Source organism: Dryobates pubescens, chromosome 1, assembly GCF_014839835.1.
Source record: "Dryobates pubescens isolate bDryPub1 chromosome 1, bDryPub1.pri, whole genome shotgun sequence".
NCBI classification, from domain to species: Eukaryota; Metazoa; Chordata; class Aves; order Piciformes; family Picidae; genus Dryobates; species Dryobates pubescens.
Window position 1 is genome coordinate 1,904,793 of NC_071612.1, and position 17,608 is coordinate 1,922,400.

Genomic DNA, 17,608 nt, shown 5'->3' on the forward strand with positions numbered 1-17,608 from the left:
AAGAAGAACCCAAATGCAAAGAAACGAAGAGGTGGAAGCTGGGTGAAGCTGCCATTTGTGTCGACCGGTCGCGATACGCTGTACTAAAAAACTCCTGACATATCCACCTGGCCTGGCCGCTCTGCCACCGCCTAGCAAAGGCAAGAATACAAAAGTCTTGGACTCCTCGGGGTCGGGGTGGGTTTGGTTTTGCTTTGGGGTTTGGGGTTTTTTTTTTGCAGAATAAAGCAAAAAAAAAGTCTTTGTGCTCCTTACTACCAGAAGCAAAAAAATTATCCTCTGAGTTACCACATGTAATAGCTTCTGGATGTGTCGACTTGGGTGGGCTTGGTCTCCGCGGAACCGTCCTTGTCTTTCTCGCTGTCGCCTTCCCAGAGGTTGATGAGGGGTGGGTAGAGCTCGTTGAGCGGGATGGAAGAGGTCTTTTGCATATATTTCTTCAGGGAGTGGTGGTAGTTTTTCCTCTTGAACCTTTTGGCGATGTAAACGGAGACGGAGGCCAGGCTGATGACGGCGAACATGGATCCCATGACCGCCGCCAGGGCGGTGCTGGTCTCCTGGTCGGAGATGTCGAGGGCGAAGGCCGCGTTCTTCGTGGTGACGTTGACGCAGGACCTCTGCGTCTGCTGGTGGATGTTGGAGACGGTGAGGCACACCTCGTAGTCCGTGGCCGGCTGCAGGTGCGTGAGGTTGTACTCGTGCACGTCCACGGGGACCCTGGCGGTGTAGGTGATGTGGGGGTTGTCGATCTTCATGGTGGCCGAGGACCATTTCAGGTTGGAAGTCATGACGTTGGAGTTCACCTTCCAGGAGACCAGGATGGAGTGGGACTCGGCCTGCTTGACGTAGATCTTGAGAACCTGGCTGCCGTCCAGGAGCGTCCCGTTCACCCGGATGGTGGCCACCCTCGTGTCGGCCCCTTCTACGTTTTGAGCCACACAAGTGTACCTCCCAGAGTCTTCCACCTGGATGTTGGAGATTTCCAAGGTGCCTTCGCTGCTGAGCTTGTATTTGTCAGAGAGGCTTTCAACAGTCACTTTATTGCCTAGAGGGGTGACCCAATAAATTTCTGGCTCGGGCTCCGCCATGGCCCGGCAGTCCAACAGCACCGTCATGCCGATGTCCAAGTTCAAGTGATTAGGAAAGGTCTCGTGAGAGATCATTGGAAGACATTGCTCGTTTGAGTCCTGGATTAGCACTTCCTTCACCTGCTGCCCTCTGTACTCCGGGGGCATGGCGCAGAACATGGAGAGAGGCTCCATGAAGCGGATGTTGGTTTTGTTGGAGTTGACCCAGTGGATGACGCAGTCGCACCTGAGCGGGTTGCTGTGGATGCTGATCTCCCGCAGGTTGGGGAGGGATTCCACTGTCTTCTGGTAGACAGCGTTCAAGGCATTGTTGTTGAGCATCAAGCTCTCCAGGGCGGGAACGTTGCGGAACGCCAGGCGGTGGATGTAAGACAGCTTGGGGTTGTTGGTGGCTTCCAGCTTGGTGAGCTCCGGCAGGTTGTCCAGGGCATACCTGTCCACAGAAACCAGCTCTCCCATGTTGTTGATCCCAAGCTCTTTCAACCTCAGCATGTTCCTGAAGTCACCTTCTTGGATTTTGTGAATGGGGTTTTTGTTGAGGTCCAGGAACTTTAAATTGGGAACTTTCTCCAGCGCCAGCTGAGGAACTTTTACCAGCTTGTTGTCGTAGAAGGAAAGACTCTCCAGGCTATCCAAGCCTACCAAGGCGTTGCCAGGGATGTCTGTGAGATACATACCTGCCAAAACCAGACTCCTCAAGTTGGAGAGGGGTTTGAAATTCATATCCAGTATGCCAATCACCGGATTCTCTCCGATCATGAGAATCTCCAAGTTAGGAGTGGAATCAAACCAACGGCTGTCGATCACCTTTAATTTGTTGGAGTTGAGGTGTAACCTCAGAAGGTTCTTCAGGCCCGAGAAGGCGTTGGCAGAGATGCTGCTGATCTGGTTGTGGTTGATGTAGAGCTCCTGAAGGTTGCAGAGGTCTTGCAGGCAGTAGTCGGTCATCTCCGTGATCTGGTTCTCCTCCAGGTGCAAAGTGGTGAGCTGAGTGAGGTTGGAGAGCCCCACGTCTTTGATGCTCGTGAAGTTGTTCTGGGAGAAGTCCAGCTCTGTTAAGTTGAAGAGCTGCTGGAGCTCATCTGTGGTCTTTGCAATGTTGTTGCTTTGGAGCAGAAGGACTTGGGTGTCGCTGGAGAGGTTGCTGGGGATTTTCGTGAGCCGGAGGTCGTTGCAGTCAACCGTTGTGGCTTCCCTGTACGTTGACTGAGGTGTGAACCAGGGCCTGATTTCGCACACACAAAGCTGGGGGCACTCGTTACTCTGCATGGAAGACTCAGTTAATGAATTCATTAACAATTCTAGCACCAACTGGCAGACGGTTAGAACGACTCCAGCCTTCGCCATGCTGCCGGCTCCAGCCCCTTAGCGCAGCGGCAGACCCAGAGGGCAGGCTGCTGTCAGGCAGAAAGTGTAAAGCTTGAAGGTTAGGGTGGAAGGCTTGGACATCCAGAAGGTGCAAGCTGGGTTTCTGAGCTTAGAGAAGACAAGGGCAGCTCTGGAGGCTCTCAGCTGCTCCTCTGTGTGGCGCAGTCTTCTGCAAGTCGGTGTCTGGCGATGTTCCTGGAAACAGAAGAGGGGGCAGGTTAAGATCGTCTCCTAGACTGCTCATGTTCTGTTGCATTTCTCATCTTTTGGAGAAAAATATCTGAACCCAATCATTATTTTACCATTCAGCTCTCTTAGAGAATCCTGATCTGGTGGAGTTCGGTTGTGGAAGGTTTGGAGCTCTCTCCTGCTTGGGATTTGCATCAGGAAGCTCAAAGCTTAGTGCGAGGAAAACCTTTGTGGCCCAGCTCGACAGGGTGCCGGGCCAGCTCATTTCAACTACACCATCACCTAGAAAGGTTGGACCAGATGGTCCTTGGGGTCCCTTCCAACCTGGCTTTCTGTGATTCTTTTAGTCCTAGTGAAAAGCCAAACCTTTTAGTTTCCTTAGCAAGCAGAAGGTTTCCTCTTCTATTTTTGTTAACTCTTGTTTGAATGGCTTGAGAAAGGCACGAGGGGGAGGACACCCTGGCAGCTGGCTCTCAAAGGAAGGTTCAGTATAATCCTCACGGGAGCCTGGGTGCCAGAGCTGGCCCCAAGGTTGAGATTCCAGGTGTGGGGAATTCAGGCTTTATAAACTTCAAGCTCAAAGCAGCTGAACTTTGCCAAACTTGATCCGAGCTAATCAAATCGGTTCCAGATAACAGCTTAGATTTAATCCAGCTAAGCACCAAACAATGGCAGTAAATTTGATTAACTGAACCTCCTGTCCTTATTCCAGCTGTTTGCACAGGACTCTGCACCCCCTGGGAATTGCTTACCACCCTTCCAAACTGCTCTGTAGCTACACCAGTTGGGTCTCCTCAGCCTGGAGCTGTTCGTGCAGCGGTGAGCTCGGATGAGCCCAGCGCTGTCCAGTGTCCCTCCCAAACCTGCTGACTCATCGCTCTTGAAACACAAACCCGAGGACAAGCTGAGCTCCTAGGAAAACCTTCCTCCTTCTCACTTCATTGAAAAGCCCTGGACAGGCTGGAGAGTTGGGTGGAGGGGAACCTTGTGAGGTTCAACAAGGGCAAGTGTAGGGTCCTGCACCTGGGGAGGAACAACCTCCTGCAGCAGGACAGGTGAGAGGTGACCTGCTGAAAGCATCTCTGCAGAGAAGGACCTGGGAGTGCTGCTGGCACTTTGGGGCAGGGTTTAATGGCCCTGGTGGTGTTGGGTTGAGTGTTGGACTCGATGATCTTGGAGGTCTTTCCCCACCAAAACAATGTGAGATGTCTCTGGTCCAGCTTCACAGCCTTGGCGCAGTGACTTCTGTCTAAGCAGACGAAGATAAAGGAGTCCTGCCCTGAAAGCCGTGGGCCCTGCTGATGCTTCAGCAGTGCTTTAGCTCTGTTGCACTTGTACCATTCCTGTAATAGCTTAAAAAAGAAACTGCCTGAGAAGACATTTCAAAGCCTCCTTTCAAATACATTGGAGCACATCTAGATGGTGGGGGAAAAAAAACCAGCAAACCTGAAGCTTCCTTTGTGGAATATTTAGATCCTCTTCCTTGCTCATTCCATTGATCGTTCCTCCTTGGCAAGGAGGCATTGCTGGCTTTATTGGCTGCACTTGTGGCTTTCTGATCACTGCAGACGTATGGTTTTACAAGTTCCTACTGACACTTTCTCCTCTCTGGCTATTTTCTACAGCAAATGGATTTAATTTGCTCTAAGTGGAAAATGTTCTTTAGAAATGACCTGCACATTACTGTCTGCAATCTGCCCCAGCCCAGGGCAGCTGGGATCAGGCTCTAAATGCCAATCCAGTAAATTCTGATCTGCTCCACATGCCCCAGTCCATTTTCAGTGCTCTGCTTCTCTGAATGGCAGCCCAGGGGCCACAGCAGGGGGGAGAAGCCAAGCCATGGGCTTGTGCTCGTGCTGTGAAACCTCATCCATCGCTGATAGAAGCTAAAGCTGCTATCAGTGGAAAAGTGCACTGCAGGGTGAGGTACAACTGAGTAAAGGATACAGGGGCAATGGCCTGGAGCTGCAAGAGGGCAGATTTAGACTGGAGATGAGGAAGAAATTCTTGCCAGGGAGGGTGGAGAGACACTGGAACAGGTTGCCCAGGGAGGCTGTGGATGCCCCTCTCTGGAGATGTTCAAGGCCAGGTTGGATGTGGGCTTGGGCAGCCTGGTCTAGTGGAAGGTGTCTCTGCCCATGGCAGGGAGTTGGAACTGGATGATCTTCAAGGTCCCTTCAAACAGAAACCATTCTGTGAATCCTTAAATAGCAACAGCTGCTTTTCTTCTGCCATTTCTCTATGATTGACCATCTTGGCTCTCATGGTGGTAAGAAGAAGCTGCCAGCCCTCTGGATATCTCAGCTTTCCAGTCCTTGCAGCATTGGCAGGACTGGCCACAGACACCTCTGTGACATGTAGTGTCCCAAAGAATAATATAGCACAATGTTAAGTGATGCCAGTCACAGAATCATCATAGAATGGCCTGAGTTGGAAGAGACCTTAAGGATCATCTAGTCCCAACCCCATCGCCATGGGCTGTCAGGGACACCTCCTACCTTACACGTATTGGAAGAGGCTGCCCGGGGAGGTGGTAGTGTCACCATCCCTGGAGGTGTTCAAGTGATGCCTGGACATGGCATCAGGACATTATTTAATGGCCATGGTGGTGCTGGGTTGAAGGTGGAACTCAGTGGTCTTAGAGGTCTTTCCCAACCAAATCAATTTTATGATTCAATGTTTTGTGCTAGATGACCTCCTCTCAGGGAGCTGCAGAGGGCAATGAGGTCTGCCCTCAGCCTCCTCCTCTGCAGACTGAACACCCCCAGCTCCCTCAGCTGCTCCTCCCCAGCCCTGCTCTCCAGACCCTTCCCCAGCCTTGCTGCCCTTCTCTGCACTGAAATGTGTTTTCTGAAGTGCCTGGGCATTGTGATCCTGGGCAAGCTGCCATGGGTGCACCTCCTTTAGCAGGAAGGTTGTTACTGGATGATCCTTAGAGGTCCCTTCCAAGCCCACCAGGCTGGCATTCTGTGAAGGTGGTGTCCCTTCCTCAGCAACTGCATTAATGGTCACTAGTGCAGAAGAAAGAATCAAGATGGCTTTAGCATGGTTATTTGGGTGTCTGTTCTGCAATAACAATGCTGGCACAGAAAAATCTTCTCTCTCCCCAGTGAGGTCATTCAGCTCTTGCAAAATCTCTTTTTTTGTTGCAAGGAGCATCAGCAGAGCTGGTGGTTGGCAGCCCTTTGTACTGGCTGTGCCTGGGTAACACTTGGAGGGATCAGAAACACAGAGAAAATTACCTGGGGCTAAGACAAGCAATTTATTTGGCACTTGCTGTGAGCCCCAAGCTGTTCTGCAGCACCAACACAGCTCTCCACAGCAATGTTTTCAGTTCTGGAGCCTAACTGCTGCAGTAGGCTTTCAGAAACTTGTCTGTGCTGCTAATGACTCCTGCAGCTTCCTTGTTTCCCCATCAGCATCAGCTGTGAAACTACTGCCATAGAAACACCCTCCTGGAGTCCCAGCATGGTGGGAGTTGGAAGGCACCTCTGGGGATCATCCAGTCCAACCCCAATAGCAGCTTGCCCAGGAGCACAATGCCCAGGGGGGGTTGGAAGCTCTCCACACCAGGAGACTCCACAACCTCTCTGGGCAGCCTGCTCCAGGCCTCCAGCACCCTCACAACAAACAACTTTCTCCTCCTCTTCACACGGAACTTCCTGGGTTCCAGTTTGTGCCCCTTGCCCCTTGTGCTGTCCCTGGGCACCACTGAGCAGAGCCTGGCCCCAGCCTCTTGCCCCCCACAGCTCCTTTAGCTCTTGCTGAGCATTGCTCAGCTGCCCTCTGGGGCTGCTCTTCTGCAGGCTCTCAGCCCCAGGGCTCTCAGCCTTTGCTGCTCCCAGAGCTGCTCCAGGCCCCTCAGCATCTTTGTAGCCTCCCCTGGACTCTCTCCAGTAGTTCCCAGGCTCTCTTGAACTGGGGAGCCCAGAACTGGACCCAATCCTCCATATGGGGCCTCAGTAGGGCAGAGCAGAGAGTGAGTAGCACCTCCCCTGACCTGCTGGCCACACTCTTCTAAATGCACCCCAGGTGACCTTCTTGGCCACAAGGGCCCAGTGCTGGCTCATGGTGAACTTCTCCACCAGCACTCCCAGGTCCTTCTCCACAGAGCTGCTTTCCAGCAGCTCACCTCTCACCTGTCCTGCTGCAGGGGCTGTTCCTGGCCAGGTGCAGGACCACTGAGGTGTGTAAAGTCTCTGATGCCAGCAGGAAATCTGCTGCTTACCAGCCTGAGCTGTGTGAAGTGTGGAAATGCCAAGCTGAGTGACATCAGGTGAAAAGCATTCCAAACTCTGAAGATGGCAGCTTGTTATTAAAAGCCAAGACAAAGCCTTTAGGAGATGCAATAACAGCAGAAAGCTCCCAGACATCCTCAGGGCTTTACAGTAGTTAAGCTTTGGGTGGAATTTTTGTGTCCTTGCAAATACAGCAAACTTCTTCTCCCTGTCTGTACACAAATTGCATCCCAGTGAAGGCTGTGTTTAATTTTAGGCTAAGCTCTGGTGAGGAGGCCACTTGCTGCATTTCAGGACAACCTTTATCATTGGTTCCTCTGAAAAACACTGCTCTTACCTCCACACAAGAAAGGCAAAGAGCATCCTATTCATAAAGCCTGTGCTGCAGGAGCTGCCTGGTAGAGTTCCTGCCTCATGGAGCTTATTCTTCAGCCTTGCAGCTGATCCAGTGCTTTTCATTACAATATTGAAGTCAGTTTGCAGGAGAGCACAAAACCTCTTTTCATTGATACACTGATGGTGAGTGGAAGGGGCTGGGTACCCCAGAGAGAGCACAACTGTGTGGCATCCAGCCCCTGCTACTCCCCTTCATGGCCCATCACATCAACCCTGGAATTGCCACCCAGCTTCTGTCATCTGCTTGACAATCTCCTGCAGGCTGCCATTAACAAGTCACATTAGAAACCTGAGGGATAATGAGTGCCTTCTGAGCTGACATAGGCTGATTGCTTTGGGGAACAAAAACAACCCTCAGGAAACCATTTCAGACCTGAAAGGCTTCAACAGAGCTGGGGAAGGGTCTGGAGAACAGGGCTGGGTTGGAGCAGCTGAGGGAATTGGCGGTGGTAAGCTTGGAGAAGAGGAGGCTGAGGGAGACCTCATTGCTCCCTGCAACTACCTGCAAGGAGGCTGCAGTCAGCTGGGGGTTGGTCTCTTCTCCCTAGTCTCAGGTGACAGAAGGAGAGGAAATGGCCTGAGATTGTGCCAGGGGAGGGTTAGGTTGGAGAGAAGGAACAATTTCTTTGCTGCAAGAGTGGTCAGGGCTTGGGACAGGCTGCCCAGGGAGGTGGTGGAGTCCCCATGCCTGGAGGTGTGCAAGAAAGGTGTGGCCATGGCACTCAGGGCCATGGTTTGGTTACCATGGTGGGGTTGGGTTGAAGGTTGGGCTCAGTGCTCTCAGAGGTCTTTTCCAACCCAAACAATTCTGTGGTGCTATTGCTTTTATACCTTTGGGCAGTAGTAGTGTTCTGCCATTAGAAACCCAACTTAGCTACCCCTTTTTTGTCATTATTCTCCTGAGACAGATTGATCTTGGGCCATCAGGGGCTGCTCTTTTATTGCCCACCATTTCATATCCTGCCCCTCTGCAGTAGGAAAGCAATGGGAAAGCTTTTATTCCATCTGATGCAGAAGAATCATTATTATCCTCATTCCACCTCATTACCAGATAAAACTCTTTGACCAGATCAGCTTTCCTGACAGCCAACCCAATAACTTCCACTGTCAGGTCACAAACTGCTTTCATGAGAGCCTCCTGGCAGCCCTTTCCCTGTGCACTGACGCACAGGACAGGTACCAGCAGCTGATGGAGGTACAAACCACTTCCATTTCCACCTGCACACGTTGTAAGGCACTCACAGCCTGATGTACATCTGAAATGCAAGAGAGGATTTAAACCTAATTGGTTTGAGCTTGTACAGTGTCTAAAATTTACGGAGCAGAACTAATTCTGGAAGCCCTGCTCCAGCTCTGCTGTGCACTTACTGCATCTGCTGGCTGAAGGATGAGAGATGAGCAAGGCTGGAGAAATGCTGCTGCCTCTGGAAGAGCAGGAGTGGAGCAGGCTGCCCAGGGAGGTTGTGGATATCCTCTCCCTGGAGGTGTTCAAGGCCAGGTTGGATGAAGCCTTGAGCAAGTTGGGCTGGTGGGAGGTGTCCTTGCCCATGGCAGGAGGTTTGGAGCTGGATGTTCTTTAAGGTCCCTTCCAACCCAACCCATTCCATCAATCTATGAATATCTGGGATCTAAGACCCTCAGGGAAGCATTTGAACAGCTTGTTACCCATGGGGGCATCTTCTTACCCTGGCTAACATCTTGTTACCTGGTGTGGATTTCATCCTAGAACCCAGACAATCTCCACTTCTTACCATCAAAGTCAGAGAAGTGGCTCTGAAAGAGGACACAAATGGCTCTGAAAGAGGACACAAATGGCTCTGAAAGAGGAGTAGAATTTCCTTCTTGGTTTTGTGACTTGGCTAGCAGAGGGGAAGTGTTAATAATAATAAAGCAGGGAGCACACCAGAAATATTTTCCACCAGGAGCAATGTGGATGCCAGAACTCCCCAGGATTTTCCTGAAGCAACAGAGAAATCCTCTTCCTCTTCTCCTTCCTTCTGGTTTGGTTTTTTTGCTGCCTGGCTTTCTGGCAGTGTGATTATTTTGCTTCCTACACAGTTCTAGATCAAACTCCAGTTTGATGAGTCACTCAGGAATCCCCCACAGTTGGGGAAGACCCCGGTGTGGAAGGAGTTGTTACTACCATAAAGGATGCCAGGGAAAGGGAAAAAAAAAGCCATTTCCTGTGCTAGAAATGGAAGCCAATAAATAAAACCTGCAATGAGTCAGTAGCTCAGGAGGTAGTTATAAAATCAACATCAGATCAGCCCTGCCTGCAGGAAATCATTAGGCATTGACCTGCTGGGAAAAAACAACTCCATGGAGAAGGACCTTGGTTGGAGTCCTGGTGGACAGGAAGGTCTCCATGGGACAGCAGAGTGCCCTTGTGGCCAGGAAAGCCAATGGGATAGAATTAACCAGGTTGGAAAGGACCTCAAAGATCATCCAGTCCAACCTATCACCCAGCACCATCTGATCAACTCAACCATGGCACCAAGGGCCTCATCCAGGCTCTTCCTAAACACCTCCAGGGATGGGGACTCCACCACCTCCCTGGGCAGCACATCCCAATGGCCAATTACTCTTTCTATGAAGAACTTTCTAACATCCAGCCTAAACCTCCCCTGGCACAGCTTGAGACTGTGTCCTCTTGTTCTGGTGCTGATGGCCTGGGAGAAGAGCCCAACCCCCACCTGGCTCCAACCTCCCTTCAGGGAGTTGTAGAGAGCAAGAAGGTCTCCCCTGAGCCTCCTCTTCTGCAGGCTAAGCAACCCCAGCTCCCTCAGCCTCTCCTCCCAGGGTTTGTGCATGAAGAAGACTGTGGCCAGTAGGTCAAGGGAGGTTCTCCTCCCCTTCTGCTCTGCCCTGGTGAGACCACAGCTCGAGTATTGTGTCCAGTTCTGGGCTCCCCAGTTCAGGAGGGACAGGGATATACTAGAGAGTGTCCAAGAGCAGGGACTGGAACAGCTGTGTGACGAGGCAAGGCTGAGAGCCTTGGGGCTGTTTAGCCTGGAGAAAAAGCAGCCTGAGAGGAGGTCTGATCAATGTTTATAAGTATCTGAAGAAGTCAGAAGCAGGGGCCAGGCTCTTTTCAGTGGTGTGCTGGGACAGGGCAAGGGACAATGAATACAAACTAGAACCCAGAAAGATCCTCCTGAACCTGAGGAGAAACTTCTCCTGCTGCTGGAGGCCTGCAGCAGGCTGCCCAGAGAGGTTGTAGAGTCTCCTGGTGTGGAGATTTTCAAGATGCATCTGGATGCACTCCTGTGTGACCTGCCCTAGGTGACCCTGCTCTGCCATGCCCAGAGACACCTCTCAACTAGACTCAGCTGCTGAAGGCCTCATCCAACCTGGCTTTGAGCACCCCCAGGGAGGAGGCAGCCACAGCCTCCCTGGGCAGCCTGTGCCAGAGTCTCACCACCCTCCTACTGCAGAACTTCCTCCTCAGCTCCAGTCTAACCCTGCTCTGCCTCAGCTTCAAACCATTCCCCCTTGGCCTGCCTCCAGACACCCTCAGGAAAAGTCCCTCTGCAGCCTTCCTGCAGGATCCCTTCAGCTATTGGAAGGCAGCTCTGAGGTCCCCCTGGAGCCTTCTCTTCTCCAAGGCTGAACAGCCTGTGCTCACAGCAGAGCTGCTCCAGCCCTTTCCTTGCCTGTACTCTGTGTTTAGTCTTCAATTATTGATGATTAAGTATTGAACTCTATTTTACTGCTGGCCTACATCTGTCTGTGCAGTTCAGACATGCAGCAAGCTTCCTCAGCCCTTAGAACAGAAAAGATTCTATTGATTTTTTTCCTTAGGCATTGGATGTTTGCAGGATCAAACTCTCTGTTGCTGAGCTCTATTTACATAGAAATGCTACTGAAACCATCTCTTGAATCGACTGGTGTGCAGACACCTCACACTTCACTCAAGCTTCTGAACATACCAACAAGAACAGGAAGGGAGCTAGCAGGGGAGGTGCTAAGATCTAATAGAAAGCCTGACAGGACCAAGACAAAGCTCTGGGATTCAACCAAGTCGAGGTGGGGGTGGAAGGAATTCCATGGAGCAGCCACAGATTTGGGGTTGGTGCTGCTCTGAACTGAGGCTTCACTCTGAGCTGAGAATAAGGTTCTTTTCTCTCAGTGAGAGAGCTGCACTACATCACCCTCCATCCCCACCCCACCCCCCATTTCACAGGGCTTTTCATGGGTTGCCACAGGAGGTTTGTCTGGGTTTCTGAAGTCCTCCTGCTGCCATTCACAACTGGTGACCCAACATCACGCTGCACTGAGAGCACACACCTTGTGTGGACTGTGTGGAGGAAATGGCCTCAAGTTGCACCAGGGAAGGGTTGGGTTGAAACTTCTCCACTGAAAGGGTTCTCAAAGGCTGGAGCAGGCTGCCCAGGGAGGTGGTTGAATCCTCATCCCCTGGAGGTGCTTCAAAGAGGCAGAGATGCGGTGCTGAGGGACCTGGTTTAGCACCAGCCCTGGTAGAGGTAGAGAATGGTTGGCCTGGGTGACCTCAGAATAATTTGGCCTGCAGAAGGCTTCTGTGATTCTATGTTTCCCATCATTATTTTGTTCCCAAACTGCTTGAGTCACATTGCTTGGAACACAGAGCAGGTCACCTGCCATGCCAACAGGAGAGGAAGGTCAGTCAGCTGAGGATGGTGCCAATGGTAGTAGCCTGTACTGAACTACTGATCTCAGGTACCCCTGATGTTTTGAGACTCACTTTGTTTCATGCAGAAACCATCACAACCCTGCCTGGAGAAGCTCCTGAGATGAACAGAGGGAACATACTTCACATGTAATGTATTGGTGTGTTTAGGAACAGACCTGTCAATTGTTCCCTTAGCTCTAGTCATCAGCCTTGGCATGGCCCAGGCAGCTGTTTTCCCACAGATGGGCTTGTTGCAGAAGTGTTTGCAGGCTAGGGAGGGACTACAGTCCCTGCCTGCTGCAGAAAATGGAGTTCAGTTGTTTCTCTCCAAAAGGCTGTGGAGATGAGGCCTTCACCTGGTTAAGGTGACTCCCTGGAGCACAGGAATGGTTAACTTGTATAGATGCTCAAGGTGAGCCTCCACGGGGCTCTGGGCAACCTGATGTAGTTGAGGATGCCCCTGCTGAGCGCAGAGGGGTTGGACTGGATGAGCTTTGGAGGTCCCTTCCAACCCAACCCATTCTGTGATTCCAGGCTGGGCTTGGTTGACTTCAAGGAGGCAGACAGGGAAACACTTAGCAAGGGAAGTATCAAACCCCATTTCTCTGCTTTTACTTAGTGCCTTGTACTTGGATGAAACCATTTTCAAGCCCTATTTTCAAGCAGCTGTGTTACAGCTGGTTCACTGGAGGGGCTCACCTGCAGGTAGAACCAAGTTCTCTTGGCACTGCAGTGCCTGTTGTGAGTGCTGGGTCCCTGCAGCTATCAATATTTACTCTCTTTCTGTTAGGAGTGATGGATCATTTGTAATTTCCAAACTCAGCAAGGCCAATCAGTAGCTCATCTGCATCCTCCTCATTCTGTGCAGCACATTAGCCAGGTATGCTCTCACAAGGTACCTTTGGGCTTGTTTAATCAAATAATCTGATGGGCGAAAAGTCAAAGTGGAGGATCCACTAGATCCATGATGAAGGTTTTCAAAGTACAAAAAGGCACTCCAAGCTTGGATTGATACTTCATGAGGATCAAGAATTCTCTCCACATCACTTTCAGGTCTTTCTCAGAAGTTGTTTGGTCTGAAATGACTTAAGCTCCATCCCTGGAAGCATTCCAGGTCAGGCTGTCTGGGGCTCTGAGCTACCTGCTCCAGTTGCAGATGTCCCTGCTGACTGCAAGGGGCTTGGACTAGATGAGCCCAGCCAGGCCTGGGGGCCTTTTGGGACCTCCTCATTGGCAGTCCTGAGGAAAGATGGGGCTGCACTGTCCACCTGGGACTCATGCTGCCAGTGAGTCCAGGCAGTGAGAGCTCCCACCCATGGCAATGTAGAAACAAGCTGGTGGGTAGACCTTGCTCTGGTCCTGCTCCCAGAGCACCATGGCATGAAGATCACCACCCCCCTGGGGTTTGCAAGAATCACAGAACACTTCAGGTTGGAAGGGACCTTTCAAGGTCACCTTGTCCAGCCCCCCTGCAATCAGCAGGGACATCCTCCACTAGTTCAGGCTGCTCAGAGCCCCAAACAACCTGAGCTGGAATGGTTCCAGGGATGGGACATCTACCACCTCTCTGGGCAACCTGGGCCAGGCTCTCACCACCCTTAGTGTAAAATTCTTCCTTCTCTCTGGTCTGAATCTCCCCTCCCTGCACAAGCCACCCACACCTTGCCCACCCATGGCTGTGTGGAGGTGAGGAGCTGCTGTGCTGGGATCAGCCACATGTGCCCCTTTGCCAGCAGCAGAGTAACCAGCAAGAGGAAAACCCTGCCAAATACCTTGCCAGGGGGGAGCTTGGCTCCCAAACACAGCTGAGACTCCTGCTCTGATCCAGGCTGACAGAGGCATAGATGGCTTGGAATCACCAGAGCCTGGGCAATCAAATACCTGGAGATGAGGTGGTGACAACCTCTAAATAAACCCCAGGAGGAATTGCTGTCTCCAGCATTAAATGGACCTCTTTGCCTTGTGGAAACACTGCCCTGTGCTTGCCCTGAGGCCTGATGGGCAGCACCTCAGGAGAGAGAATTATGGAGTGAGGCTGCTGTGCCCAGTAAAGCAGGGAAAGAGCTCTTCCCCTGGCACTTTTATACCTGCCATGCATTCTCAGTACAGCATCCTGTTAAATATTTCAAGGCTGTTACTTACAATTGCTTTGCCCTGTCCTTCTTTAAGTTAAAAAGGAAAGAAAAAAGCAGGAGGTATCTACTGCAGCTCAAATCTTGATCTTTAGAAACTGTGCTCCAGGTAAAAAAAGCAGGACCTGTTTCTCTTGATAATTCAGCCAGCTGGAAAGCCAGGAAGAGGCTGCCTTGTGTCACCAAATCAGCATCTTCTGAACTAGCAGGTGAAGTCACAAAACCTATTTTGCAGCAGAATTTAAGAGCAGAGACTAATTCTCCTCCCACTGATGCCAACGACTTCTGCTGCCTTCCAGAGGAGGAGAATTAGGCCAATCCAAAATAGGCCAATCCAGTATTTTCCTTCAGTGCCATAGGTAGGAAAATGCAAAATGACATCCAAATAGCAAAACAACATCTGAGGAAAGTTGCAGGGCTTTAGGCAGCAATGAGCAAGAGAGTGTGGTGGGGAAGAACTTTGATCTGGGTGCCTCTTTGGCCGGGCTGGACTCATGCTTGGTCTTACAAAGTCCACTAGCGGAGACTTCATTGCACAGCTGCAGGGAAAGAATGAGGCTGGGGGTAATGCACAGCCTCAGTGGAGTGTTTCTTATCAAAGTGGTCACAGAGTCATGGAATGGGTTGGAAGGGACCTCCAAAGGTTTTCCAGCCCTGCAGGCAGCAGGGACATCCTCAGCTGGATCAGGTTGCTCAGAGACTTCTCGAGCCTGACCTTGAGTATCTCCAGGCATGGAGCCTCAAGCACCTCCCTGGGCAACCTGTTGCAGCATTCCAGCAGCCTCCTGGTGCAGAACTTCCTCACATCTGATCTCAATCTGCTCTGCTCTCATTTCAAATCATTGCCCCTGGTCCTGTCACTGCAGGCCTTTGGGAACAGTCCCTCTGCAGCCTTCTTGTAGCCCCTTCAGGTACTGGAAGGCTGCTGTCAGGTTGGAAGGGACCTCAGAGCTCATCTACTCCAACCTTCCCACCATGGGCAGGGACACCTCTCAACTAGGCTCAGCTGCTCAAGGCCTCATCCAACCTGGCCTTAAGCATCCCCAGGCAGGAGGCATCCACAACCTCTCTGGGCAGCCTGTTCCAGAGTCTCACCACCCTCCTGCTGAAGAACTTCTTCCTCAGCGCCAGTCTCACCCTGCTCTGCCTCAGCTGTCCTGAGGCTGCAACGCATCCTGCCTGGCAGTGAGCACGATCTAAACAGAAGGGAGGAGAGATGGATTTCTGTGCTTCCAAAAAACTTTACACTGATTCTCTCCAGTCCTCTGTCTACAAAATGTCTGCCAGGGAGGGAAAGGGAGAGAAAAAAATCATCTGGAGCTTGGCAGGATGAAGCCTCACACGTGTATTGTTCGTGTAGCTATGGTAACCTACAAATGCCACCAGTGTTTCCATTTCATACACAAATGAGGGGACAGCTGTGGAGACCACATGTCTGCCAATGGAACAATCTCTGTGAACTGGGGTGGCTTGGGCAGAAAATTACAACTCATTTATATTAATCAGGGCTGGAGAGCACAGCCACCTCCCCGCTGCACGCAGAGCGTTCGCGCTTCTCGGCGCGTTCGGCTCCCCGGCAGACGCTGTCAGCAGCCTGCTGCCTTGCTGGGTGGGAAACAGGGCAGGGAGCTGCTGTGTGACCAGCCTGCACCCTCCCAGGAGGGGCACTCAACTTCTTCCCTTTGCTTTTGCCTTTTGCTGAGGCTTGCTCTGAGGCTTGAGTTGGAAGAAAAGGAGGCTGAAGGGAGACCTCACTGCTCTCTTCAGCTCCCTGAGAGGAGGCTGAAATGAGGTGGGTGCTGGTCACTTCTCCCCAGTAACAAGCGACAGGACAAGAGGAGACAGCCTCAAGTTGCAGCAGGGGAGGTTTAGGCTGGAGATTAGAAGAAACTTCTTGCCTGAAAGGGTTCTCAAAGACTGGAACAGGCTGCCTGGGGAGGTGGTTGGATCCCCATCCCTGGAGGTATTTAAAAGGTGCGGGGAGGTGGTGCTGAGGCACACAGCACCAGATTTGGTACAGTTAGAGAATGGTTGCACTCAGTGACTTTAAAGGTCTTCTCCAGCCAAAGTGATTCCATGGTTCTGAGCCTGACACAAAGCCTGAGCTGGGACCAGGCATGCTCCAAGGGGTGCAGCTGGGGAGGCAGCAGAAACAGGGTGGTGCGGAGCTGCAGCACATCTACCAAAGCAGAAAAAGCCAATCATTCCTTTTTCCCTTACCCATATTATTAACAGGAAGGAAGGCTGCTAAACAACTCATGCAAGAGATTAAAACCATAATCAAAAATGATAGTTGAAATGAACTTGGAGCTGCTACCATCCCTAACCACAGCAACAAAAGATTCCCTGGACTCGATAACGTGACTAAATTACCTTTGCAGTCGATATTGCACTGCATGAGCTGCAGCACCACCAACACTTGGCTGAGGTTATGATTCACCCAAGGTGCTTTAAGTGTCCCTACAGCAAAAAAAAATACCATCAGGAGCTGGTGGCTGCCAGCCTGCTGACAGAAGGATGCAGCAGAAATACAGCACAGCCACCAGCAAAACTTTTCCCTGCCTCCTGCAGTGCCACCACACTGTGCCGAGGTAAAACAAAAGGCTGCAGCATCTCACGGAATCACAGAGTGGTTTGGGTTGGAAAAGACCTCCAAGATCGAGTCCAGACAGCAACCCAACCCCACCATGGCCATCAAACCGTGACCCCAAGTGCCATGGCCACAGGGCTCTTGCACACCTCCAGGGATGGGGATTCCACCACCCTGGGCAGCCTGTGCCAGTCCCTGACCACTCTTGCAGCAAAGAAACTGTTCCTAATCTCCAACCTCAGCCTCCCCTGGCACAGTCTCAGGTCATTTCCCCTCCTTCTATCACCTGATCCTAGGGAGAAGAGACAACCCCCACCTGACTGCAGCCTCCTTTCAGGGAGCTGTGGAGAGCAGCCCCTTCACCCCAGCAGCACGTGGGACTTCTCCACACAGCAAGCAGCCCTCAGTGTTTCTCTGTGGCACGACGACGAAAGCTTTAACCACCTCTTACTTCAGCGATGGCATTTCCTCCATGAGCTGCAGCCCAAGGCACACAGAAGTGGTTTTCACCCAGTGCTTCCCAGCCTCCAAGCTGGATCTGCGCCTACACAGTTGTCTGAGCCCTGCTACATCCGACTGAACAGAAGTTTCATTCTGCAGCCTGAGTCTGGATGTGCTCAGAGTTATTCCTGTCAGTAAAGAAGAGTCTTTCATAGTTCAGATTGTAAGGTTTTCATCCCTTGATCATCTATGCAACTTGACAGAAGCCCTGATTCCCTGCAACAGCCAGTGGCATTGCTCACGTCTGGTCTAGCTCCGTGGAGAGCACCCGGTAGCATCACAGCAACTCAAAGCCCAGACCACCTCTGAGGGTGCAGATCCTAGAGGGACTGCATAACAGTTCCATTCAGACAACTTTTTATCTGTCAAGGCAGAAGTTTAGCTCTTGCAAAGCCCCAGGTTTGCTCTTGTTCAGGCCATGTTGGGACCCAGTGGGCACTTGGCTGAGGGGGTCT

General features: G+C 51.6%; 1 protein-coding gene across 1 annotated transcript; it reads right to left on the minus strand.

Annotated features, from left to right (window-relative positions):
• Positions 1-208: 208 nt before the first annotated feature.
• LRRN1 (leucine rich repeat neuronal 1) lies at positions 209-2,493 on the minus strand. The gene has a single exon (XM_009910552.2). It carries the CDS (start codon positions 2,433-2,435, stop codon positions 285-287), a length of 2,151 nt encoding a protein of 716 aa, XP_009908854.2. The 5' UTR covers positions 2,436-2,493; the 3' UTR covers positions 209-284.
• Between the last annotated feature and the right edge of the window lie 15,115 nt (positions 2,494-17,608).

Bases quoted from the DNA above. Each gene is read 5' to 3' on its own strand.
- LRRN1 (XM_009910552.2), bottom strand. From the start codon at position 2,435: ATGGCGAAGGCTGGAGTCGTTCTAACCGTCTGCCAGTTGGTGCTAGAA.